Genomic DNA, 22,907 nt, shown 5'->3' with positions numbered 1-22,907 from the left:
CATACTTTCATGTTGTAGAGACCTGGAGCCACTTGGCATCCCTTGCCATTCCCCAGATATGATTCCTCCACAGCACTTCCAAACCCTGCTACCCTAGTGAATGAGGACTTGAGTTAGTCTCAGACGGCACATGAGTGACTACATAAGAATTTTGATCACGTTCATCTACCTTTCAAAATCCAAAGCCATCCTCGCCCAAAGCAGCGACAGCTACATTCAAATTGGGAAAGTGATTTTAAATTCAACAATATTCTGACTTAGCTCAACATAATTTTGGGGTTGCCAGCAGTTAATGTTTAGCCATTATTTATACCAAGATCATACTGAACTATAGCAGGCAAGAATGTCTATGATCAAGGTTATCTAATACTTTCCATCATCAGACTGTTTTCAATGGCTTACTTTTCCAAACTTTAACCATTTGGGATGAACTTTTCCCTGCTTGCCCTTTGCCTCAGGCTGAATTTTGGCATATTGCAGCAAAAACAGTCAAGCTGTTTCCAAGAAAGAGGCTCCATCACACACATGTCACGTGCTGCGGTGCCCTCAGGAGGCTGAAGCCTGAAGCCTGGAGTCACGGGGCTGAAACCCAGAGCCACAAGCCCTGGTGCCCCTGCAGGGCAGAAGCCACAAGGCCCCCACCATGCGGGACTAAAGCCAGGAGCCCTGAGCCCCGGCACTCTGCAAGGCAGAAGACCTGAGCATGGTGGCTGAAGCCCCAAGGCTGCCCCCGCCCCCCCAGCCTGGTGGCTGAAGTCCAGAGCCCCAAGCTCCCCACTCCGTGGCTGAAGCCCCGAGCCCCAGCCTCGCAGGGCCCTGGAGCGTTTATAGCATGTTGGAGGTGCCTCAAAGAAAAGGGTTGAGAAGCCGTGATTTATACCACAATAAAACAGTCCTCAGATAAGTACATTTGGTTAGCAGTTATTGGTCAAATAGGCCTGTCTCGATGGACTTGAAAACGTACTGCTGAGTTAAATGCGTATTGTCAGTGAAAGCTGGGAAGAACTTAGGCTGCCATTATGGTGAGAAGTTTATTATCTACTATAAATAGAAATCTGAATACAGTGAAGAACATAAATCCATCAGGTAAAGTACTCCCACTCCCGAGCTGCACCAGTGCCCTTATCAGAGTAAAACTAAGTGATAGTTCAGAACATACGGGCATTAGCACAGCAATAAATCAGTACTATAAAAGTCAAGCAATGATGTAAGCATACGGTCATATGCAGTTTAAGACTGAAATCAATATTTGCAATGAACGTTTGAGAGAGCCATGCAGTTTTACTAGAAACAGTTCAAAGATGTTCCACTTGCGGATTAAAATGTTCTGTTTCAGGTTAGTCCACACTAACTGGATGTGAGATAGCTGACCCGGTACTGAGGATGGCTTCTACATGGCAGAAGTGCCCGAAGGACCGTGCCCAAAGGCATGCCATCAACTGAAGCAAAGGTATTTATATGATCATGCCTTGTGCACACTGGAGACCCAGCACAGGCTCAGTTCTGTAGCACTCATCCAGTGTACCTTTCCACCTCTCCACTACTCACCTGGTGGCAGAGGATCTTACTAAATAACCCAGACCAGACCACTGTTGGACAGTGGTGGCCATTTGCTATGTAGGCTCCCTGTACGCATGTTTGAATCCATTTAGCTAGAATAATTTTCTGAGTTCTAAACCCCTCCTTGCCACTTATGCAAACCAGATGAAGAGTTTTTCTCCCACTGTCAAGTCTGTGTTAAACTAACATTTTAATAGTTAATATTCTGAACTTCGGTAGTACATCCAAGGATCTTAAAGGACTTTACAAACAAGCCTCCAAACACCCCTGTGATATAGGTGGCATTCCCATTTTATAGATGGGGAAACTGACAGAGAAAGGCCAATTGACTTGCTCAGTGTTGTACCAAGTCAGCAGGACAGCCATTAACTCTTTTGGATTTGTCCAGATTTCAAGGAGTGGTGCCTAGTCTCTGAGCAGTTAAGGCCTTTCCTCTACAAACACCGTGCCCAGCAAGGAGAACAGATCAGATGGGCATAACATATGATATAGCTTCCTAAGATAGCCAGAACTTCAAGGAGGGCCTAGCTGGGTTCTCAGCCATAGATAGTTTGATTTCTAACAGCAGAGCATGTATAGCCACAAAGGCCTCAGATGGCTGCTAGAGCTGGCTGCATTGCACATATCCCAGGCTGAACATCCCACTGCTTTTTTCTAATTTGTGTCACCTTGCTGAAAAACTAGATCCTACAGTATTATTGGCCAGATAGTCAAGAGACATCTGCTTCCACTTAGACATTTATGCGGCCAGATTTTCAAAATGGGGCTCAGCACATTGTGTCCAAAGCACTTTTGAGAATCCAGCCTTAGTGTCACAACTGGAGCTTCTGGGTGCTGGACGCTTGAAAAATCTGGCCTCCCTCCGCAGTTCTCCAGCTGTTAGTCCATGGAGTGGTTGGGGGTGGCTTGCAGAGAGCTGTCTGTCTGCAGTGCTGGCTCTCCTCTGTGTTTCTGTCACATGGTGGCGGGCTCTTTTTAAGGGGATGTGGGCCTAACCCCAACAGTGTCTAATCAGCTGCCTCCACTGATGCTGTGAGGCTAGGGCCCAAGTGATAACATGAAGATCACCTGGTCCTCATAACAGCCAGCAAGTAGCTCAGTTGTGTGGAGAGCTGCAGAAAGCAGACAGGCCCCTGGAGGAAGCCCTGAGGCAAGGGAAAGAAGTTCATATGAGACTGCCAGGCAGATGCCTGCAGAGTGTCATCCTGTGGAAGCAGATAAGACCCTAGAGCAGAGGTCTTGTGTTGAACAGTTTTATTTTGAAGAAATAAAACCAAAAGGCCTAAAGAAAAGGACTGAAATCCTGTGGCTGGAGAGCATGCTTCTTTGGTGCATGGGCTAGTGAGAGAACCCACCTGCTTACAGTTTCCAACTGGCAAAAAAGCATTAAAGAGCAGCTAATGTATCAATACTTTTCTATTATTCAGATAATCAATGGCTGTCGTTACCTCAGGAATACTGGGATGGCAAGTGGGCGAGAAGATGACCTAGTCAATGTTATTAACATGTAGTCCACACTGTGAGCTAGTCCAAGGGGTTGGAGAACTCTAGCTTGGCCTTAATAAGCCTGTTCTAGAGGAAAAGAGCAGGAGAAATGGTATTATTCCAACGTCGACAAGTCCATTAACTTTTGGACTGAAAATGAGAATGAGAAATGTCACAAGGGGTAATGATCAAGTGCCTGGTAATAGCTGAATGGTTTTACCGACAGAATCCATGTATCTCCGCTCCGCACCCTCATTCACGTAAAAAACCCAAACCCTTCTTGATCTGGGCTGTCTGAGGAGAGCCAAACTTGGCTGCATTTAGTGCTCACTAATGTTACTTCCATCCCCCAGTGATTCTGCAGGCCTAGGAAGGGAGGCACCACCTTTGACTAGGCAATGAGATGGCTTTTTAGTCTTACTGCTCTGTACCTACCAGCTGAGATCCTTCTTGCAAGGCATAAACATTAAAAACCAAATACCGCCTCGCTGTGATGGGGTGTACAAATCCCACACTGTGAAGGAATGGGTGAAAGAGCTGTTCTAGGTCCCACACACCTGCACAAACAGGCAGGGGCAGGAGAAGGAGCTTAAAAAGGGAGCAGAAGAACTGGCAGACAGTGGAGGTGAAGGCACCTACACTCTGCACTCCTGAGCCCCGGCAATAGCGGCTTGGTCAAGCCAACCAAGGAGAGACTTGCGACAAACCTTTATCTCTGGGTGCAGTTATTTACTGACTTCATCCGCTGGGAAGCGAGGGGACAGATAGGAAGTGATCCAGGGAGGCAGCATTATAGCACTTAGGGGTGCAGGACATAGCTGCTTACCCCCAGGCCCTGGATTGGAATTCTGTGCAGAGGGTGGGTCCGGGTTCCCCTGCCAACCCCCGGGGAATGCTGAAGACAGCACACTACACTGGTGTGGGGAATCCGGTTGAGGGAAGGCCTAGAAGACAGAAAGGTCCACACCATGAGGCCCCAACCCAAGGGGAAACCCACAGCCCCTCGTCTAATCCAGAAGGCTACCCCTTTGCTGGATTCTTCATGTACCCCAAAAGGGGCAGACAAATCGAGTGACCTGGCTAGAGGGCCGAGTCATGACAGAGACAGACCACTGTAGGGCTGGAGCAGCTGCCATCAGGGGGTGCCCAGAAAGGAGAGGACCTTTCATGCCCCCATCTGACCAGCAGGTGGCACCAGCGGTAAGCAAACTCCTTCACACACTCCCATTAGTAAAAAGCAACAGAGAGTCCTGACGTCAGACGTCTGACGAAGTGGGTATTCACCCACGAAAGTTTATGCTCCAATACATCTGTTAGTCTTTAAGGTGCCACAGGACTCTTTGCTGCTTTTTACAGATCCAGACTAACACAGCTACCCCTCTGGTACTTCCCATTAGTAAATTAGTCTTATTATTTGATCTGTGTTAGCACCGAGGAGCCCAGTCATGGACCAGAACTCCACTGTGCTAGGCTCTGCACACACAGAACAAAGAGGCAGCCCCCGCCCTAAAGAGCCTGCAATCTAAGTCTTACTATCCTCATGTTATAAATGAGGCGATTGAAGCAATGTACATCACACACAGGCAGTCTACGGCAAAGCCACTAATGGAACCCAGACCTCCTTGAATCCCATCCTGCACCTTAATCAGCAAGTCATCCCTACTCCCCTTCCAAATGCTAACAAGATGTATCTGCTCTTGGACTAGCCTCGCACTTCATTGCCATTCATCCAATATACAAAATCAAAAGCCATCCTTCAGCCAAGCAGAAAAAATCTGAACTAGGAAGAGGGAGCAAAGTCCATTGATATTCTGACCGATGCTCAGCGTAATTCTCAGATCATCAGCAGTTAATCAATAATCTTAGCCATTATTTAAACGCCGCTGCTTTGAGTGCACAGCACTTATTCCTAAACTTTCACTAAGGCATACAGGACTCTTTATAGCCTGAATGACGAGAGATTTATGATTCACGAATGCATAGTTATGACATTTAATCACTAGGCACATAGAGTAAAGCTTTGCTGAAGACTTTACTGAAGGGACAAGTTTGAAGCAGTGCGCTGAAAATGCTCCTCATGATACAATTCAGGTAAGAGTTAATTTTTTCTGAATGAAATGTTTCATGGCGTGGTTTTCAAGGCAGCAGTTCTGCTCCCATCAACTGCTATGCAAGCAGGGGGTTTTGTTATTTTTGAAAAAACAGGTCATTCATCTGGGTAACTTTATATGCTACATAAATGTTCCTTATACTCGTCAATAAAGCAGGGCTGGAAACAGTCGTGGTAAAATATTGTCAATGCGCTGGGATCTATAGACAAGCCATCTGCACCGCAAAACCCAGTCCTTGAATTAAGACGTTGGCTGGTAGATATTGTTTAAAAGTAGCCTGTAGCAACAGGTTACCTAGGGAGGTGGTGGAATCTCCTTCCTTAGGGGTTTTTAAGGCCAGGCTTGACAAAGTCCTGGCTGGGATGATTTAGTTGGGAATTGGTCCTGCTTTGAGCAGGGGGTTGGACTAGATACCTCCTGAGGTCCCTTCCAACTCTGATATTCTATGATTCTATGAATAGACCTGTGATATTCACACTCGGCTTATGAGCCACAAGTGGCTTTTTCATGTGTCTCCTGTGGCTCTTGGCAATACATGATTTAAAACACTGTGTGATTTAATTATTAACCACTCTAAGCTAATAACCAATCAGGATGCTTTTACTATGCTATTAACCAATGAAGTTATAAATTTGCACTAAGTTATTAACCTATTTATATATATAAATTAAATATTTCCCATCATAGTGTTTAAACATTAATAGTACTGTAGTAAATGAAACAATGAATTCATACTACTGTGGCTCTTTTGGGTAATGTTGATCACTGATTTGGCTCCTGGACCACTGAGGTCTGGGTATCACTGCAATAGACTCACCTGACTCTCAAATGTGTCACATTAAAGCTGGGTGTTTGATTCAGTGATGTGCTGACACTATTTATAAGATCTCCTTAAAAATATTCCTCATAGTCATTTTTGGAGTGCCTGTTTTCAATGAGAAGAGGGGGACTGGAAAATCTACTTTGTTTTCTCCACAACTATTTAAGGAGGCAGCACAATTATGCAAACAAACTCCTAATACGAGCACATAGTAGGAAACTATCCACAGTACATTGTTTAGTTTGTGAGACTGGGTATGAAGACCCTGTAAGGGTGTCAACCTCTGGGATTTTTTTTCAAATACCTAATATTTGGGACAACCTGGTCTTTTGCTCTTAGGAACGTTTTTATGAGCACAGTGGAGACCTCTTTGGCCAGGTTAGTTTAAGCAGTATCCTGAGAGGACTGGATATCCAAAGCACAGAAGGCATCCCAACCTTGCCTTCAATTGCATGGCAAACTTTTGACAGGTGATTCCTGGGAGCTTTCTGTAATAACTGTCTGCCTCTTTTTAGTACTGCAGAACCATCCTGACTACTCACAGCACTTCCAAGGGACCTCAGATAGAAACAGAAATTCAGACTGGAAATAAGGTGCAAATTCTCCACAGTGAGAATTCTCCATCACTGGAAATGTTTAAATCAAGACTGGATGTTTCTCTAAAATATATGCTCTAATCAAACAGGAATTAATTCAGGCAAGTCCTGTCTCTGGCCTGTGTTATACAGATCAGACTAGGTGATCACAGAGCTTCCTTCTGGCCTTAAAAATCTATGAATACTATGGTAATGGGCATGAGAAAATAATCATAACAGCTAACGAGAGAGTTATCTGGATTCTTTTCTGGCTCGCCCATCATCTCTGTAGCTGTTAAGGAATTACCAATGCAGAATCTGCACCCTGAAGTGTACGCTTTAACTAGACTAACTACACTTTTAATAAGACATCAGCTGAGTCATGGCTACTGGTGATGACGTGCGTGCCAGAAAGATCCAACTTGACTTCCACATCCCAGGCTAAGATTTTAGAGTCCGCATTAGTAAAGAGAAAAAGTGTTTTACTTGTAAACATTTTAATTAGAATGAAACATAGATCACGGCAATCTCGCTTTACTCTGAAAATGACTCTGGACTAATAATGTGTGGTTTTAGTTTGTAGGGGATTTTACCAACCTTGGTCCATGTAGGCTTATGACCTATGAGTTTCACGTTGACTTAAAATTCAAATTATCCTGAAGCTCAAAGTGAAATTCATTGAAGCTACCATGTTTTGCTTGAATAGGAATAAAAAACAAGCGAACATATGGTTTCCAACCAAAAAAACCAAGGCAGCATAGGTTCATTCAAAACTCTGTCTGCACTCATTCAAAACTTTGCTCAGTCAATGTTCTGACAAATGGGTTTGTCACAAAAATTTTACTCAACTCTGGTACCAAGTGCATTTAGATCCTGAGGGCTGGAGCTGACCACACAATACTGTTTGCAAGGTACTAATTTAAGAGATTTAAGGAATGGTGTTCCTAGCCTCTATTTGTCAGAGGGTGGAGATGGATGGCAGGAGAGAGATCACTTGATCATTACCTGTTGGGTTCACTCCCTCTGGGGCACCTGGCATTGGCCACTGTCGGCAGACAGGATACTGGGCTGGATGGACCTTTGGTCTGACCCAGTATGGCCGTTCTTATGTTATTTCTGACAGATGCTTCCAAAACCCCATGGAGAACAGAGGAGCGCTGCTACATTAAGATAGCAACAGCAAAGCTGGAAGATAGTTCATGTGATAGAACAACTAACGGCCACGATTCAGCAAAGCACTTAAACGTGTGCTTAAAATTAAGGACCTGCTTACCTGCTTTGCTGAACTGGAGCCAGGATCGCTGTTGTGTCTCTTGCTCTTTACCGAACAAAAATATGAAGAAACCACATGGTCATAGTTTGGGTCCCAAGTCACAGCATGTACTAAATATACTCACACATGCCAGGTCTAGCTACACACTGCCGCTCTGGCTGCTTTCTGGTAGCTCCTAAAACAGAACAGAGTGGGCACCACTAGAGGGCTCAACGTATTTACAGTAAAAGGATTCTACCCTGTTCCTACAATCACCAAATCGTAATAAGGATTCTGTAGACCGAATTCAGAGGCTGGTGCAGAGAGGTATAAATTGTCTGTCTATCAGCACAACCATCACATGGACAAAGAGGAGATTGTGGTTGCTTTGCACAGCCACAGCCCCCTTCCCCTCCCCCCGCCCCATTCCCATCACAGGGATTGTCTGTCAGGATTTCAATCAGTGGAAACCCAGCTGAACGTGGCCTTGTGAATGTCTCCCCTTTTCCAACGTGTTTTTGTCAATTCAGTGGCTTGGTAAAGAGACAGGAAGGAAGGTCTGATTGAGGCCACTTAAAAGGTGCGCCGGCTTGTTGGCCTGAATGGTCTTGTCTTGCTACCTTAGTTCCTAGCCATTTCCTTATCCCACAACATAAACTAGCGTAGTCACTGCAATTCAAAGGAGAAATGAGCAATGTAAGGGTAAAAGAGCAGCCGTGTCGCCAACTCTCACGGTATTTGGAGCCTTCCCTAAAATAACTGCTTCTGGAATCACGAGAATCTCAACTTTTATTTTAAAAATTACGTTTCTTGCCCTCCTGACTATGGAGAAAAGTTTTAAAAATTAGAACCCAAGTTATTTATCATTGTTAATTATATGTATAATAGATGATACATCTATTAATGCTAATAGATATATTTAATAATTTAATAATATTTGTATAAATGTTGGTTTTTTAGGTAATTGTAATTTTGGGCTTGACATTTTTAAATACTTGGGATGAATGCAGCAGCCGGGTCCAAATATCTTGGTTAGAATCTTCAACCCCCAAGAAATACAGTATACCATATTCTGAGCTTTTCTGTATTGGTTTAAGTCGGGAGTGACTCTAATGCAGTCAACTGTGCATCTACACCAGTGAACTGAGGTCAGCATTTGGACGCTAAGCATGTAAGTAGAAACTTATAAGGGCATTAGAGTTACATGTTCCCTTTAACAATGGCTGCTTCAGCTGTGTGCCCTCTCTACAAAATGGCTCTTTAAGTAAGAGACCTGAAGCCTTCCCTTGACTAAAAGGCAGATCTTACTTCCAGGGAAACCTGTGAAAAAATATCCAGTGACTTAAATGGGAGCAGGATTGAGCCATAATACACGATATCAGCAGAGCAGTACTTTGTTTCAGACGCAACTTTTAGAGCAGATAGCAAAGATGGGACTCCTTTTATTATAGGGTACATGATCAGAGTGATATTTTGCTGGGGATTTAGCACATCTGTTATTTGGACTGGGTTTGTTACATCCTAAAAACAATCATTCAATCCTTAAAGTGATCAGAAATATTTTGATTATACAGCACGTAAGTGATGCCTAGTACCGACTGTAACCACTAGCTCCAAACATCACAGCAAGTGAATTACAACCAGCATATTTACTTTACACGACTCTTCAAGGTGTATCAAGTCTAGCAGAAATTATGGGAGATTTTATAAACAGTAACTAATAGTCAATAATGAAGTAAATTGAACAAAGTGATCTAATCACCACATGCCTCAATTTTATACAAGACCATGGCCTCATTCCTCCAATTTAAATACAAAGCCACTGATTGTTAGTGATACTATGTTAAACCAGCACTGTTTATTGTTTATTCAGTTATTGCTGCTTTTTGCAAATAGCGACACCTCCAGTTTTCCAACAACAATACTAAGTCACTATCTATACTCAAGACAGCTTAATAGATTCTCAGATAAATTAACTTCCAACAGCCAACACTGTAATTATCTTTCAGTCTGATAATTGTACATACTGCACTTAGGTGATCATCACCCATTTTATTTTGGGGGGGAAATGTAACATTTTAAAGCAAACAGCTGGATTGTTAGCTTAGATAAAGACTAGCAATAACAGTGCACTGACATTTCAGTCTACTTTACGGATCCCAGTTCAGTCTTTCTAAGTAATCTTATCAAAAGTGTCAGTTTGATAACGGAACTGCCCGCTCGTTTGTGATTAAAGCCACGGTGCTCTTTGTTGCCTGGCTGCCTGCGCTCACTGGGCTGTGAGAAGTCAGTGGAATTCTAATGGGACTTGCATTCTTTGGGTACAATCCTTGCATTTTCAGCACTCGTTCAGGTAAGAAGGCATACGAAAGTATTCCTTTTCCTCCGTGTTTAAAAACTGAACTTTGCTAGTAGCCAACTACTTTGTTTGTTTCATTCTTTCCTTATTGGTAAACTTTGATCATATGATCTTAAATATGAAATTGGTATTATTTTGTTCTCATTCTTCCATTCAAATGTATCTTTGTACTGGTTTACTCCAAGGAATTTCTGACCAGAGACATTTTGCTTAGTGTACACAGGAGGTTGCAGCCCAGATTTAGGACTGGTAGTACTATAAGCGAAAATAAACATCGGTTTGCTAAATTACATCATCTTGCACAATAAAGATTACTCAGAAGCATCTACAGCAGAGGTGGGCAAACTACGGCCCACGGGCCAAATCCGGACCCGTGGAACCGTCCTGCCCGGCCCTTGAGCTCCCAGCCAGGGAGGCTAGCCCCCAGCCCCTCCCCTGCTGTCCCCCCTCCCCCGCAACCTCAGCTCGCCGTGCCGCCAGCGCTCTGGGCGACGGGGCTGTGAGCTCCTGCCGGTTGGCTCCAGCCAGGCGGCACGGCTGCCAGTCCTGGTGCTCTGAGCGGCATGGTAAGGGGGTGGGGAGCGGGGAGTTGGATAAGGGGCAGGAGGTCCTGGGGGGCAGTTAGGGGACAGGGAACAGGGGGCAGTTGGATGGGGCGGAGCTGTCGGGGACAGGGAGCGGGGGCGCGGTTGGATAGGTGTGGGAGTCCCAGGGGGCCTGTTGGGGCAGGGGTGTGGATAGGGGTTGGGGCAGTCAGGGGACAGGGAGCGGGGGGGTGGGGTGTTGGATAGGAGGTTGGGTCCCGGGGGGCAGTTAGGGGCGGGGGATTCAGGAGGGGGAGGTCAGGAGACAAGGAGCGAGGGGGGTTGGATGGGTCGGGGGTTCTGATGGGGGCAGTCGGGGGGGGGGGAATGAGAGGGGGTGGATAGGGGGCTGGGGCCAGGCTGTTTGGGGAGGCACAGCCTTCCCTACCCGGCCCTCCATACAGTTTTGCAACCCCGATGTGGCCCTCAGGCCAAAAAGTTTGCCCACCCCGATCTACAGAGTTATATTAGTAGAAGTTAACGATTATTCAATACAACCAATTTACGCTCTCCCTAGGCTGCAACAGTGCCAGACATCATGCCTTCAAACACGTTAGTTTCCATCTTTAACAAGTGTTGTGAAGATTTTTTTTCAATTGTGCTTTGCTGACTGAACTGAGTTGACAATTGAATAACATACCCTGTTTGGCCCATCAAGACATGGCCTTGAAGAGGTAATGCACATGTTAGAACTAGCTATCAATTAATCGCAGTTAACGCAAGTGATTGATGCAAAACAACTTAACTAGATTAAAAAATTGTTGTGATTAATTGCAGTTTTAGTCGCACTGTGAAAAATAATAGAATACCAATTTAAATGTATTATAAATATTTTTGAATGTTTTTCTACATTTTCAAATATATTGATTTCAGTTACAACACAGAATACAAAATATTTGCACTGTAAAAAAGATAAACCAAATAGTCCTACTTCTTGTTCAGCCAAGTTTGTTTACATTTGCAGGAGATAATGCTACCGGCTTCTTATTTACAATGTCGCCTGAAAGTGAGAACGGGCATTCGCATGGCACTGTTGTAGCCAGTGTTGCAAGGTATTTATGTGCCAGATAGGCTAAACATTTGTATGCCCCTTCATGCTTTGACCTGTAGGCTCTGAAGTTTTAGTGCAGTTATGTTAAAAAAATAATTCTACCTTTTTAAGTTGCACTTTCAGGATAAAGAGATTGCACTACAGTACTTGTATGAGGTTGTGATGGGGGCATCTGCCCCACACTGGTCCATAAGGGGTTTATAGAGCCCTAGGGAAGCAGCCAATTAAAGAGGGGCTACAAGGAGCAACCAGTCAGTGCTGGGCTGGCCCATATAAGATGGGCTGTGGAATAGAGCAGTTTCAGTCACCCCCTGGAGCTTGAGGAGGGAGGACAGGCTGCCTTGCAGGCTGAAGGCAGCAAGTACCCTGGACAGAGCAGTGCTGCAAGCAGAGACCCAGGGAGCTAAAGGCAGCTCCTGGCTGGCTGCAGGGATCTGTAGGCTGAGGCTCTGAGCCACAAGCAAAGAGGGTGCTGGGGCTGCAGGGAAATGGCCCAGGAAGATCTACAGAGGAGTCGGAGGGGGCTCTGCAAGCAGCGCCATCTACAGGGTCGCTGGGCCGGGAGCCAGAGTAGTGGGCGGGCCCGGGTTCTCCTCCCCGCAGCCCCACTCGCCACTCAGGAAGTGGCTGGACTGTCGGACTGCAAAATTCCCTCAGAAGGGGGAAGCACACAGTGCGGCATGGCCGGAGGGCTGTGTCACTGAGAGGACGCCGTGGTCCTGGGAGTGACACGGGTCCCAGAGCAGAAGTGATGGTGGCGAGGCACCGCCAGAAGATGTACTGGCGAGCAGAGCTAATTCCCACAACAGCCAGCAGGAGGCACCAGAGTGGTGAGTCCCACCCCGTCACAGAGGTGAATTGAAAAACGCTATTTCTTTTGTTTAGCTTTTTTACAGTGCAAATATTTGTAATAAAAATAATAATATAAAGAGAGCGCTGTACACTTCGTATTCTGTGTTTGTAATTGAAATCAATATATTTGAAAATGTAGAAAAACATCCAAAAATATTTATAATAAATGTCCATTGGTTTTCTATGACTGTTTAACAGTGAAATTAAAACTGTGATTAAGAATGACTATTTTTGTTAATCTTGCGATTAATTGCGATTATTATTTTTTATCGTTAGAACGTTAGCAAGCCCTAAAGTACTGCAGAGATCTTAGCCTGCGTCTTGTGATGCCGGTGAAGAGCTAGACTCAGACAATCCTTTGCAGTGTGCAGCAACACTACTGAACCTGCCGACTTATGAACACCTATTCTTGAGGCCCATAGCTCGTACACGTAAAGAGCACCAGCTGCACACACATAGATAGATATATTGCTTTTCATATGATTCTCTTCCTTACTACCCCTTGCCAATGTATGCAGAAGAGGACAGGATTTGCCATTACGCTGCAAACATAGCTTGGCTCAGACTGGAATGGAACTTGGCATAAACTGCTTGGTATTTTCCACCCTCCTCATCCTTTTTTTGACTTTTCCATCTGTCTTGATATCTGCAGGGCCAGCTCTGTTTTTGCCGCCCCAAGCAGCGCGCCGAATTGCCACTGCGGATGGCGGGGGCAGTCCGTGTGCTGTTAGGGCGGCACACGCGTTTCCACTTCAGCTGGAAGACAGAAGCCGCCGAATTGCCCCGTGGGCAGCTGAACATAGAAGCTGCCACCGAATTGCCACCGCCGCGGAAACGCGCGTGCCGCCCTAACGGCACACGGACTGCTCCCGTCATCCGCAGCGGCAATTCAGCACGCTGCTTGGAGCGGCCAAAACACATGGACTGCCATCCCTTGCAGATTGCTGCCCCAAGCACCTGCTTGGAATGCTGGTGCCTGGAGCCGGCCCTGGATATCTGCACTTTGCAGCATAGCCAAGGCTGGGGAGACTACAGGTTCTAAACTTAAAAAGTTTAAGACTTCAGAACTCACACCCTGACACTGCATGCTGGTGAGCACACTGACTCGCTCTAACGCTGAGTTTAATGCTTTGTTAACTGAACCCTCTTGCTGTAGACAGGGAACATCTGGACATTATGGATCACCACAAGGCGTGTTGTTTCCAAAACAAGGGTCAAATGCTTTCTTAGAAACTGAATGCCCCTCCCACTGCATTGGGAGCATTCAGCATATCAAATTGTAAGTTTATATTGAATTACAGCATTCAATAAGTGGCTTTTCTATGGGGAGGCACGTACTGTGCGGCATTATTCAGACGAGGAGACCAAATTGTTTATCATCAAAAAGGGTTATTAATTCAGCTCTGTTTTTGCTTCATGGACCAAAGCTGATTCATGTGAATTTATTGTTAAATATTTGCCAGATAATTTTTAAGCTGTTGGTTCTTTACAACTTTGTTTTTCAGTTTTCTTAACTAGTCTTGTGTGGTTGATCACTCAATAAGTCGTATGGTAATGTTTATAGTAGCTGATTGAATTAGACTTTATTAAAAGCATAATGAATAGTAAGCAATGAACTTCCATCGTCAATATTTAGAGTTAGAAATATTTGTGCCGAAATACTCAACTTTTGGGCCTCTTGGACTGTAATGCACAAATCCTGCCATCATCAACAACATGCTGAGATGGAACCTAACCAGCATTTTCTTTACATCTTAGGAACTGATGTATTAAGTGAACGCACAGAAAATGGAAAGCCAAACAGAAACTATCAAGATGGATATTGGCTCCTCTCCGTCATTTCCAATGGAAAGAAAGGTTCACATCCAGATAAGCGGGAGACAGATCATCCAAACCAAACTGAGGAAGAGCTGTTCCTGCACCACTAAGAGACTGAAGAACATAGTCATGGACTTCTTCCCTGTGTTACGATGGCTTCCCAAGTACCACTGCAGAGAATACATATGGGGGGACGTTATGTCCGGGGTGGTGATTGGGATCATTTTGGTACCCCAAGCCATAGCGTATTCTCTGCTAGCCGGTCTGAAGCCTATTTATAGCCTGTACACGTCATTCTTTGCCAACATAATTTATTTCCTGATGGGCACTTCTCGCCACGTGTCTGTTGGCATTTTCAGCCTGTTAAGTTTAATGGTAGGGCAGGTTGTGGACAGAGAGCTGCTCTTGGCAGGGTTTGACCTGAACGATGATGATGACGCCATCAGCAACAGCTACGAATGGAACGGCAACAATTCTAATGTAACCGCCTTCAACCTTACCCTGGGGGGGTTGAGCACTGAGTGTGGGAAAGACTGTTATGCTATTGGAGTCGCTACAGCCTTGACTTTTCTGGCTGGATTTTATCAGGTAAGTTGCTGCCTCGCCTATGGTGAGGATATGAAGCTCTTAGCGTGCCTTTGCAGGCTTTTGACTTCTACTGTAAGGAATTTTAACACGTCAGCTCAGTCAGATGGTCACTGAAATTTACCTTCCACCGAGAATCCTGGCAGCACGTTATAAAGTTTATTTTAAAAGTGTTTGACCAATAGGGTTTATTAGCTAGTTACTTGGAACACAATCCTCAGGACCCAACATAGGTAACATTCCTATTGGCCGCTGTGGAAGTTCTACTTACACTGGGTGCAATTCTCCATTGCATTGTGGGCCCTTTATGCTGCCCTGTGGGCACAAAGAGACCTGGCACTCAGATCTGGTCATGGGGGAATTTTCAGGTAACAAAGACACAGGGTAACACCTCTAACAACTTCGCTTCACTGTCCCTCATGTGGCTGGGGCCACACAATCCCAGTCTTCGCCTGCATCAAGGTGAGGAGAGCTGCTCCCCCTCCCTTTCCCAGCCCCCTGCTCGGCACCCCACAATCCCCTGGCTATCGCTGCCCCAACTTTGCCCCCTCCCAGCAGCCCCAGCTGGCCAGGAGTTGGAGAGAGAGCCTCATCCTGCAGCAGTGGCTTCTGTCCCATGGCGCTGGACCCAGCCGGCTCCCTGCTCCAGACATTGCGTCCTGGTGCATTGGGTTGCAGTGCCACTCAGGTTTGGCCCAGCTGCCCCTTCATCATGACAGAGGGGCAGCCAGGCCAAACCTGAGTGGGACTGCAGCCCCATGCACCAGATCACAATGCCAGTTGGTTTGGGGACCCTCTCAAATGGGGGATCCAGGGCAAACTTCTCCCCCCATGGGCATGCACGGGGTGGGGAGTGATGCGGGGTGGGTGGTAACAGGCAACCCATCTAGACCTGTCCCGCAACTTACTGGTTTGGGAAACCCTGGGTTAGGGCACGAACCTAGAACTTGGAAGACCTGGATTCAAATCCCTCCTCTGCCACAGACTCTGTGTGTGTGTGGCCTTGGTCGAGTCACTTAGGCTTGGTCTACACTGGGGGGGGGGATCAATCTAAGTTACACAACTTCAGCTACGTATATAGCGTAGCTGAAGTCAACGTACTTAGATCGACTTACCGTGGTGTCTTCACTCCCGCTCCCCCGTCGACTCCGCCTCCGCCTCTCGCGGCGCTGGAGTACAGGAGTCGATGGGAGAGCGCTCAGGGGTCGATTTATCGCGTCTAGACTAGATACGATAAATCGGCCCCCCCACTGAATCGATCGCTGCCCACTGATCCGGCTGGCAGTGAAGACATACCCTTAGTCCCTCTGTGTCTCAGTCCTCCATCTGCAAAATGAGGTTAACACCATTACCTCGGTGGCCTGCTGAAGATAAATGCACTGAAGACTGTGAGGTTCTCAGCTGCTATGCTGATGGGCTATGGATAGAAAGTTCTCAGGTGCCCAGTGCAGGTCACCTTCAAGGGCCTTGATTTGCCGAGGGAAGATACTCAGCACTTTCTGCATGTCAGGCTTCTTTACTGCATCTCAAAATGGCCACCCAAGCCCTGAGGCACCCAAAGTCACTACTGTCTGCTGAATATGTAAGGCACGGTGCCCAGGTTGTAAAGCAATCCCACTTCAGTCTGCAACAGGCCTGAACTCAAGAAATGAGCTTGTTAGTTAAAAAACAAAAAAGGAGCCATATTTTCCCTTACCGCTGAAGCAGTAATCTCCATTGTCCTCACTGGGAGTTCTGCTGACAAAGGGATGGCAAGGAGGGCCCCACGCTTTTCTACTCCCGTTAGCAGAGCTGAGTTATCAGCTCTGAGTACAATGAAAGCGCTCTGGCCTAAATTCTCCACTGACTTACACCGGCATCAACGCAGTCAGGTGGCAGATCACTTCAGTGTGGAGTTAATTTGAATTGATGCTGGGGTACCCGTTCCAGTTAGTCCACTTCAAAAACCTGCTCATTTATCTCTAGAGCTCGTGGTGTAGCAAACCAAATCCCTCAATTGTAAAAGCAGGCCTGAACTAACAAGTTACCAGCTCTTTTAAGAATTACAACTTTCAAGGATTTGTCTGCAACTGATGCTTGCTCCATTTTTTGCAGCACCCTTTAGTTCTCACCCTCTTGCTTTTCTTTCAGATTCTGATGGGAGTCTTTCGTCTAGGCTTTGTCTCTATGTATCTTTCAGAGTCTGTGCTGGATGGATTTGCAACTGGTGCTTCTTTAACCATTTTAACTGCCCAAGTTAAGTACCTTATTGGAATAAAAATCCCACGCAGCCAAGGGCACGGGATCCTCTTAACGACCTGGATTAATATTTTTCGAAACATTTCTCAGGCTAACCAGTGCGATGTAATCACGAGCGTGGTTTGCATTGCTGTGCTAGTTGCCGCGAAAGAACTGGGAGATCGGTACAAGCAGAAGCTGAAAATCCCACTGCCCACAGAGCTGGTGGTTATTGTTGTGGCTACGCTGGTTTCACATTACGGGAAGCTGAATGAAGTTTACGCATCCAGTGTTTCGGGGGCAATTCCAACTGGATTTATTCCCCCTCAGGTGCCAAATTTTAACATGATGCATCGCGTGGCTCTAGATGCTGTTCCCCTTGCCATAGTTGGCTTTGCATTTACAATCTCCCTCTCAGAAATGTTCGCCAAGAAATATGCCTACACTGTCAGAGCCAATCAGGAAATGTTTGCCATAGGATTCTGTAACATTATCCCATCCTTTTTCCATTGTTTCGCAACCAGTGCCGCTCTTGCAAAAACGCTTGTGAAGTCTTCTACGGGCTGCCAGACGCAGGTCTCTAGTGTTATCAGCGCAGTGGTAGTGCTGTTGGTGCTGCTCTTCCTCGCGCCGCTGTTTTATTCTTTGCAAAAATGTGTTTTGGCTTGCATCATAATAGTCAGTCTCCGAGGAGCCCTTCGGAAGTTTCGAGACGTGCCCCAGCGATATCACGTGAACAAGGTGGACACTCTGGTCTGGTGCGTTACTGCGTTCTCATCTGCCCTGATCAGCACAGAAATGGGGCTTTTGATTGGGGTCCTCTTTTCCATGCTGTGCATCGTTGTTCGTACGCAGCGACCCCATACTGCCCTGCTGGGTCAGATCCAGAACACTGCCTTCTATGAAGACGACTGGGAATATGAAAATCTCTGTCCTGTTCCAAATGCCAAAATATTTCGTTTTGAGGCACCACTTTACTATGCAAATAAAGACTTTTTTCTGAAGTCTCTCTACAGAATGACTGGGTTAGATCCTACTCTGGAAGCTGCTAAAAGGAAAAAGAATGAGAAGAAGCAAAAAGAGCATTTGAAAGAGGGAAATAGAGGCACAATTGTTAAGGGATCGGATCAGGCAGATACAGCCTTACGCCTGGTCCCTAAACAAGTAGATTTCCAGACCATCATCATAGACTGTTCCTCAGTCACTTTTCTGGACACAGCTGGTATAATCACATTAAAGGAAATACGGAAAGATTACAACGAGCTAAAAATCACTGTTCTTCTGGCTTGCTGCAACCCCTCAGTGATTGACTCTCTGAAAAGAGGGGACTTCTTTGGGAAGGATTGCAAAAAGATGCACGAATTGCTGTTCTATAGCATTCACGGTGCTGTGCAGTTTGCCAGAGACAGAAAGCCTTTGGCAGATGGCTCGGCTGTTTAGTTTCAAAGGCCCATGTGTTTCCCTCTGCTGTGCAGCACAAAGGGGAACAGGGTGCAGTCACTTAGAAGTCGGCAGACACCTCACTTGCTACGCAGGAGCCATCTGCCTACAGGACATTCTCCCATGAGAAGGTGTGCAGTGCTGGACCGCCGCGTCACGTCTGCAGACGGGGCAAACAGGGGTGTGGTCAAGGACCAGATGGGAAGAGTGAGGAGTGCACCCAGTTACCACCTGAACTGCCACTTCAAAATGCAGATATTGGACTGTAAAACAGCTTGTGAGTTACTTCTCCCTTGTACTGTAGTAACTTACACGCATCAAACTTATGCACCACCGGTCTGGTGTATCTGCAAGTCTGTCTAGTGCCTGAGCAGAAAAGGCTAGCTGTCTCCCTTGAATGTGCTGGTTTATGCGTACAGGAGAGCAGTCTCCAAGAAACCACTTGTGGTCTGGTTCCTTGGCCACACCACAGTGCTATCTTTTAAACTCTGGCCTGTAAGGCCTTTTCCCTTATCATATCACTACTACAGGCATGCTCTTGTTTCAACGGGCTTTTAGACAACCCCGCTGTTTGCTACACACTTCTTAGGAGCATCAGCTGGGCTGATGGAGCACCTCCTTCCCACATGTCCATGAGCCATAACAAACGTGTCCCCCTCAGTTTCATTATTCCTTAGCCAAACCTCCCTCAAAGCTACCATGGAATCATCCATATTAAAAAGAGCCTATTAAGGGGATATTTCTGCTCTTAAAGATGCAGGAAAAAGTGTGACCATTAAACTCAGATTTGCTGTCGCTAGTGAAATTACTTAAAGCGATTTAAGAAAAGGGAAGTGCTTTCATTAGAAATCTTATAGCCACACTAGTTTAACTGAGAGGCAAATCTGACTTTCTGGAATTTAGCTATCTCAAGCTTAAACCCTAGAATTCAGGCCAAGCACATCATCTTTGTAATGTAACTGTCAGACTGGGTGCAGGGCAGTGGGGAGAAATGGGAGTGAAAGAGACAGAGGAGGGGAAAAATGCAAGAAGGGAAGCCTGAGATATGGATGGGAAGGGGAGAAACGGGCTGGTTCTGAACTGGGTCTGAATCTGGAGTAACTCCACTGAAGTTTTACGCTGGTGTAACCGGGGTCAGAATGTGACCTAATGGCTGAAGCAGAACGTTTTTAAACCATTCATTTCATTATGTTGTCAGAGTACCCCCACTATTTGTATACATTTCAGGCCATAACGTTAATTTGTAACTCTGTGGTTTCTAACGACAGCTAATAGAGGGCGAGGCTGTTATGCAGAGTCGGGATATGTTATTTTTATATTAATTTCTATGACTATTTATTCCCCGTAATATCAAATGGCAATTTAAAAGACAGCACACTGCAAATCAGATGCCTGGGTCGCTATCACACTATTTGTGCAGTATCTGTACAAAAATATACGTAAAATAGGGCTAGACCAAAAGTCAGTTTAACAGACGGCGCTGAATTGCTACCAGAAGTTCTGACACTTGGCTTTGGCAGCGTGGCTTCTCCAATGCTCATCTGACGAGGTAGCCAAGGCACAGTTTCGGCTCATTCAGCAGCTGCTTCTCCCTCGTCTCGTGTCCCATCCCACAGGCCAGGCGCTGGGCAGTATAAGGAATCTCAGCGTCGGGTCCTGGATGCTTTTTTCCTTTCTCATTTTGACCATTTTGTGTGACCCTCCACCCCCATTTCAATGGCAGAACCTTCCCCTTTCCCAGTAGCTCTCACTGTCTTTCCTCTCCCATCCTTTTCCCTAGGGTTAGACGCTCCTTCCATCCATGAGTGAAATGTGGGGAAAATGCAGGTTGGAGGACTACTTACAGGGCTACATTTAGTCTAACTCCATTGAAGCCAATAGAGAAGCCCTTAAACATACTCAGTCCTATAACTGCTCTGTAGTCTCTAAAGAGACTACTGGTCTCATTCTACTTTTAAAGCGAGCCCCCTGCCACGATACACAACATTTTGTTTAAGAGCACTACACAGCAGTACCAAGCAATTTATTTCCGCTCTCTAGATCAACAAGGGCAAGGATATTCGAAGCAAAGGTCTCCAGATTTTCTAATGTCCCCTTCCCTATTTAGGAACACCACAACAAATAATCCTTTCATAAAGGAAGGGCAACTCATTTCTAAACAGAGATATTCTGGTGATTGACTCCATCTGAAGTGAGGGCAACACTGGGATGGGGTGTATAGATCCCACGCTGAGGAGGGAGGTGCCAGAGAGGCTCTGGGGACAGGACGAGCCCAGCCTCTCTGGCCTTGTCAATCATGTATAAAAGGGAGAAAATGGCAGTCAACTGAGGGGGGAGGAGCAAGACTGCCCTAAGCAGAAGACTACTGGAACTTCCCCAAGCAGAAGACACTTGGGGAACGCCCATCCAGGAGATCTCTACCCCCACCCTGGGGGGAGTGCAGTGAACTCCCAGGGAGAGACTTAAGAAGGCCTGCAAGGGGTAGGACCCCTGGTAAGAAGTAAGGAATTGGGGCCTGTGCGGGAGCCACCCAGTGCAAGTAACTGGGTGTGGTCAGGTTCTCTCACCCTCTGGAAGAAAAACCTGTGGGGGCTCCTTTAAAAACACATTTTTAATGAGGATTAGTAGTCAGGTACTGAAATTCCCCTGCTCGCCTCATTTATTCAAAAACACATATGATGTCTCGGTGCTATTATCACAACACATGATGTCAACAGTAACAAAATAATTCTGGAAAAGCCGGCCTGACTGATGTCCCTGTTAAGAGATCAGAACTGACCAACCATTTTTAGTATTCGTGTTTTTCTGCAGTAAAGTCAATTTAACATGCAACGACATCATCCATTAAAGAGCTGGTGTACCATGACCACAGCTTACCATCTTCTCATTGTTACCTTGTGTTCTCCTGAAATGTTTGTTGTAGCCACTTAGTATGTACGCTTTGCTGGTCAGGGACCAGCTTTGTCATATGTCTATACAGGGCCTAGCACAAAGCGACTGGGGCCAGTACACTTTGCTGTTGATACAGCAGGCTACAACTGGGAGTTAACAGCAATCCCTGGGGAAGAAAAGAGCAAGCTGTTTAACAAGCTAGTCTCATTCGCTCTGTTGGTTTGAGCCCCAGAGCTAGAACCTTGAGAAGAAATATAGTTTAGCTTTCCCCTAATGTTATGAGACTAATCTGGTTTCCGAAAGAAGGCAGGCAATTGGGGAACAAAATTAAGACTTATCCTTACCTGAAAAAAAAAGTTAGAGTTCTAGCCCATGCCCCCCAAATCCCGCAAAAGAGTGAGAAGGGAAGAGAAGCTGATCTGTCAATCTTTTTTTAACAAAGCATGCTGGGAAGGGGTGCAGTCTGGTGGCTCTTTACAAGGTAGGCTCTTCAGGTTGTTTAGTATTTATCAGAGCAGCGTCCCAGTAGAAGAAGGAGAGCTGCATGAAGATGCGGGGAGAACAGGTTGTTGTTTTTCTCTCTGATAAAAGTTGTTTTAACAGCCAGAAAAGTCTTCAGGAACCATTTGCGTTTTGAATGTTAGTTCTGGGAACCGGCTTATATGTAAGTTACTGTGTTTGTGGCTGTAAATGACTTTCTATGATTAAAAACTGCTTTATTTCTGTTCACTTACGGTCAGGGCAGGGTATACTGACTCAGTGTGTGGCTGGTGAAGGGCTTTTAATTCCTCTGTGGCTTTATACTATTCTCAACAACTTGGGGTTTGGTAAATACTAGAATAAGATACTTAATATGAGACTCTCTCTTTTCTTGTGTAGCTGGTATAGAATTTTTGTCAAACATAGTGTCTTTGGCATGGACTACAGGTAGCAAGGGAGGGGCTCCCAACCTCAAGGGGGAAAAAAAACTACATTAGTTCAGCCTGGAAGCAAAAAAGCTGCCCTTACATACAGTGTGGGGAAAGACAGGAAATGGTTACAGCTGTGGGCTGGAAACAAGGGATGTTTTCAAACAGCCCCTGATTAGTGATGTCTCACAACTGACAGTTTTTCCCACCAAGAGAAACTTTTTAGCTCTACATCACCACTTAGTCATGACTGGGATTTAAAGGCACAGTCTAGCCATAAGGGTTCACAGCTGAATACAGTAATTCCCCTATGTCTGTTTCTCATGCACTCCCAGCTCTCTCACATCACAGAGGCATTTCCATTTCTTCTAGGGAAGAGCAACCCTACCAAGTGTACA

At 45.8% G+C, this 22,907-nt stretch overlaps 2 protein-coding genes across 4 annotated transcripts in view; one reads left to right on the top strand and one right to left on the bottom strand.

The window, feature by feature from the left end:
* IDUA (alpha-L-iduronidase) overlaps positions 1-22,907 on the bottom strand; it is a 74,841-nt gene that overhangs the window by 45,582 nt on the left and 6,352 nt on the right. The window lies entirely within an intron of this gene.
* SLC26A1 (solute carrier family 26 member 1) lies at positions 1,348-22,891 on the top strand. 2 transcript variants are annotated; one of them, XM_034774757.1, is made up of 3 exons: positions 1,348-1,450; positions 14,408-15,055; positions 17,183-22,891. In XM_034774757.1, exons 2-3 carry the CDS (start codon positions 14,438-14,440, stop codon positions 18,707-18,709), a joined length of 2,145 nt encoding a protein of 714 aa, XP_034630648.1. In that variant the 5' UTR covers positions 1,348-1,450; positions 14,408-14,437; the 3' UTR covers positions 18,710-22,891. The 2 variants fall into 2 exon arrangements, with proteins under 2 accessions (XP_034630648.1, XP_034630649.1); XM_034774758.1 differs by lacking the exon at positions 1,348-1,450 and adding an exon at positions 4,945-5,136.

Source organism: Trachemys scripta, chromosome 6, assembly GCF_013100865.1.
Source record: "Trachemys scripta elegans isolate TJP31775 chromosome 6, CAS_Tse_1.0, whole genome shotgun sequence".
Taxonomy (NCBI): domain Eukaryota; kingdom Metazoa; phylum Chordata; order Testudines; family Emydidae; genus Trachemys; species Trachemys scripta.
The sequence above is the reverse complement of the archived record's forward strand: the minus strand, read 5'-3'. Positions and strand labels throughout refer to the sequence as shown.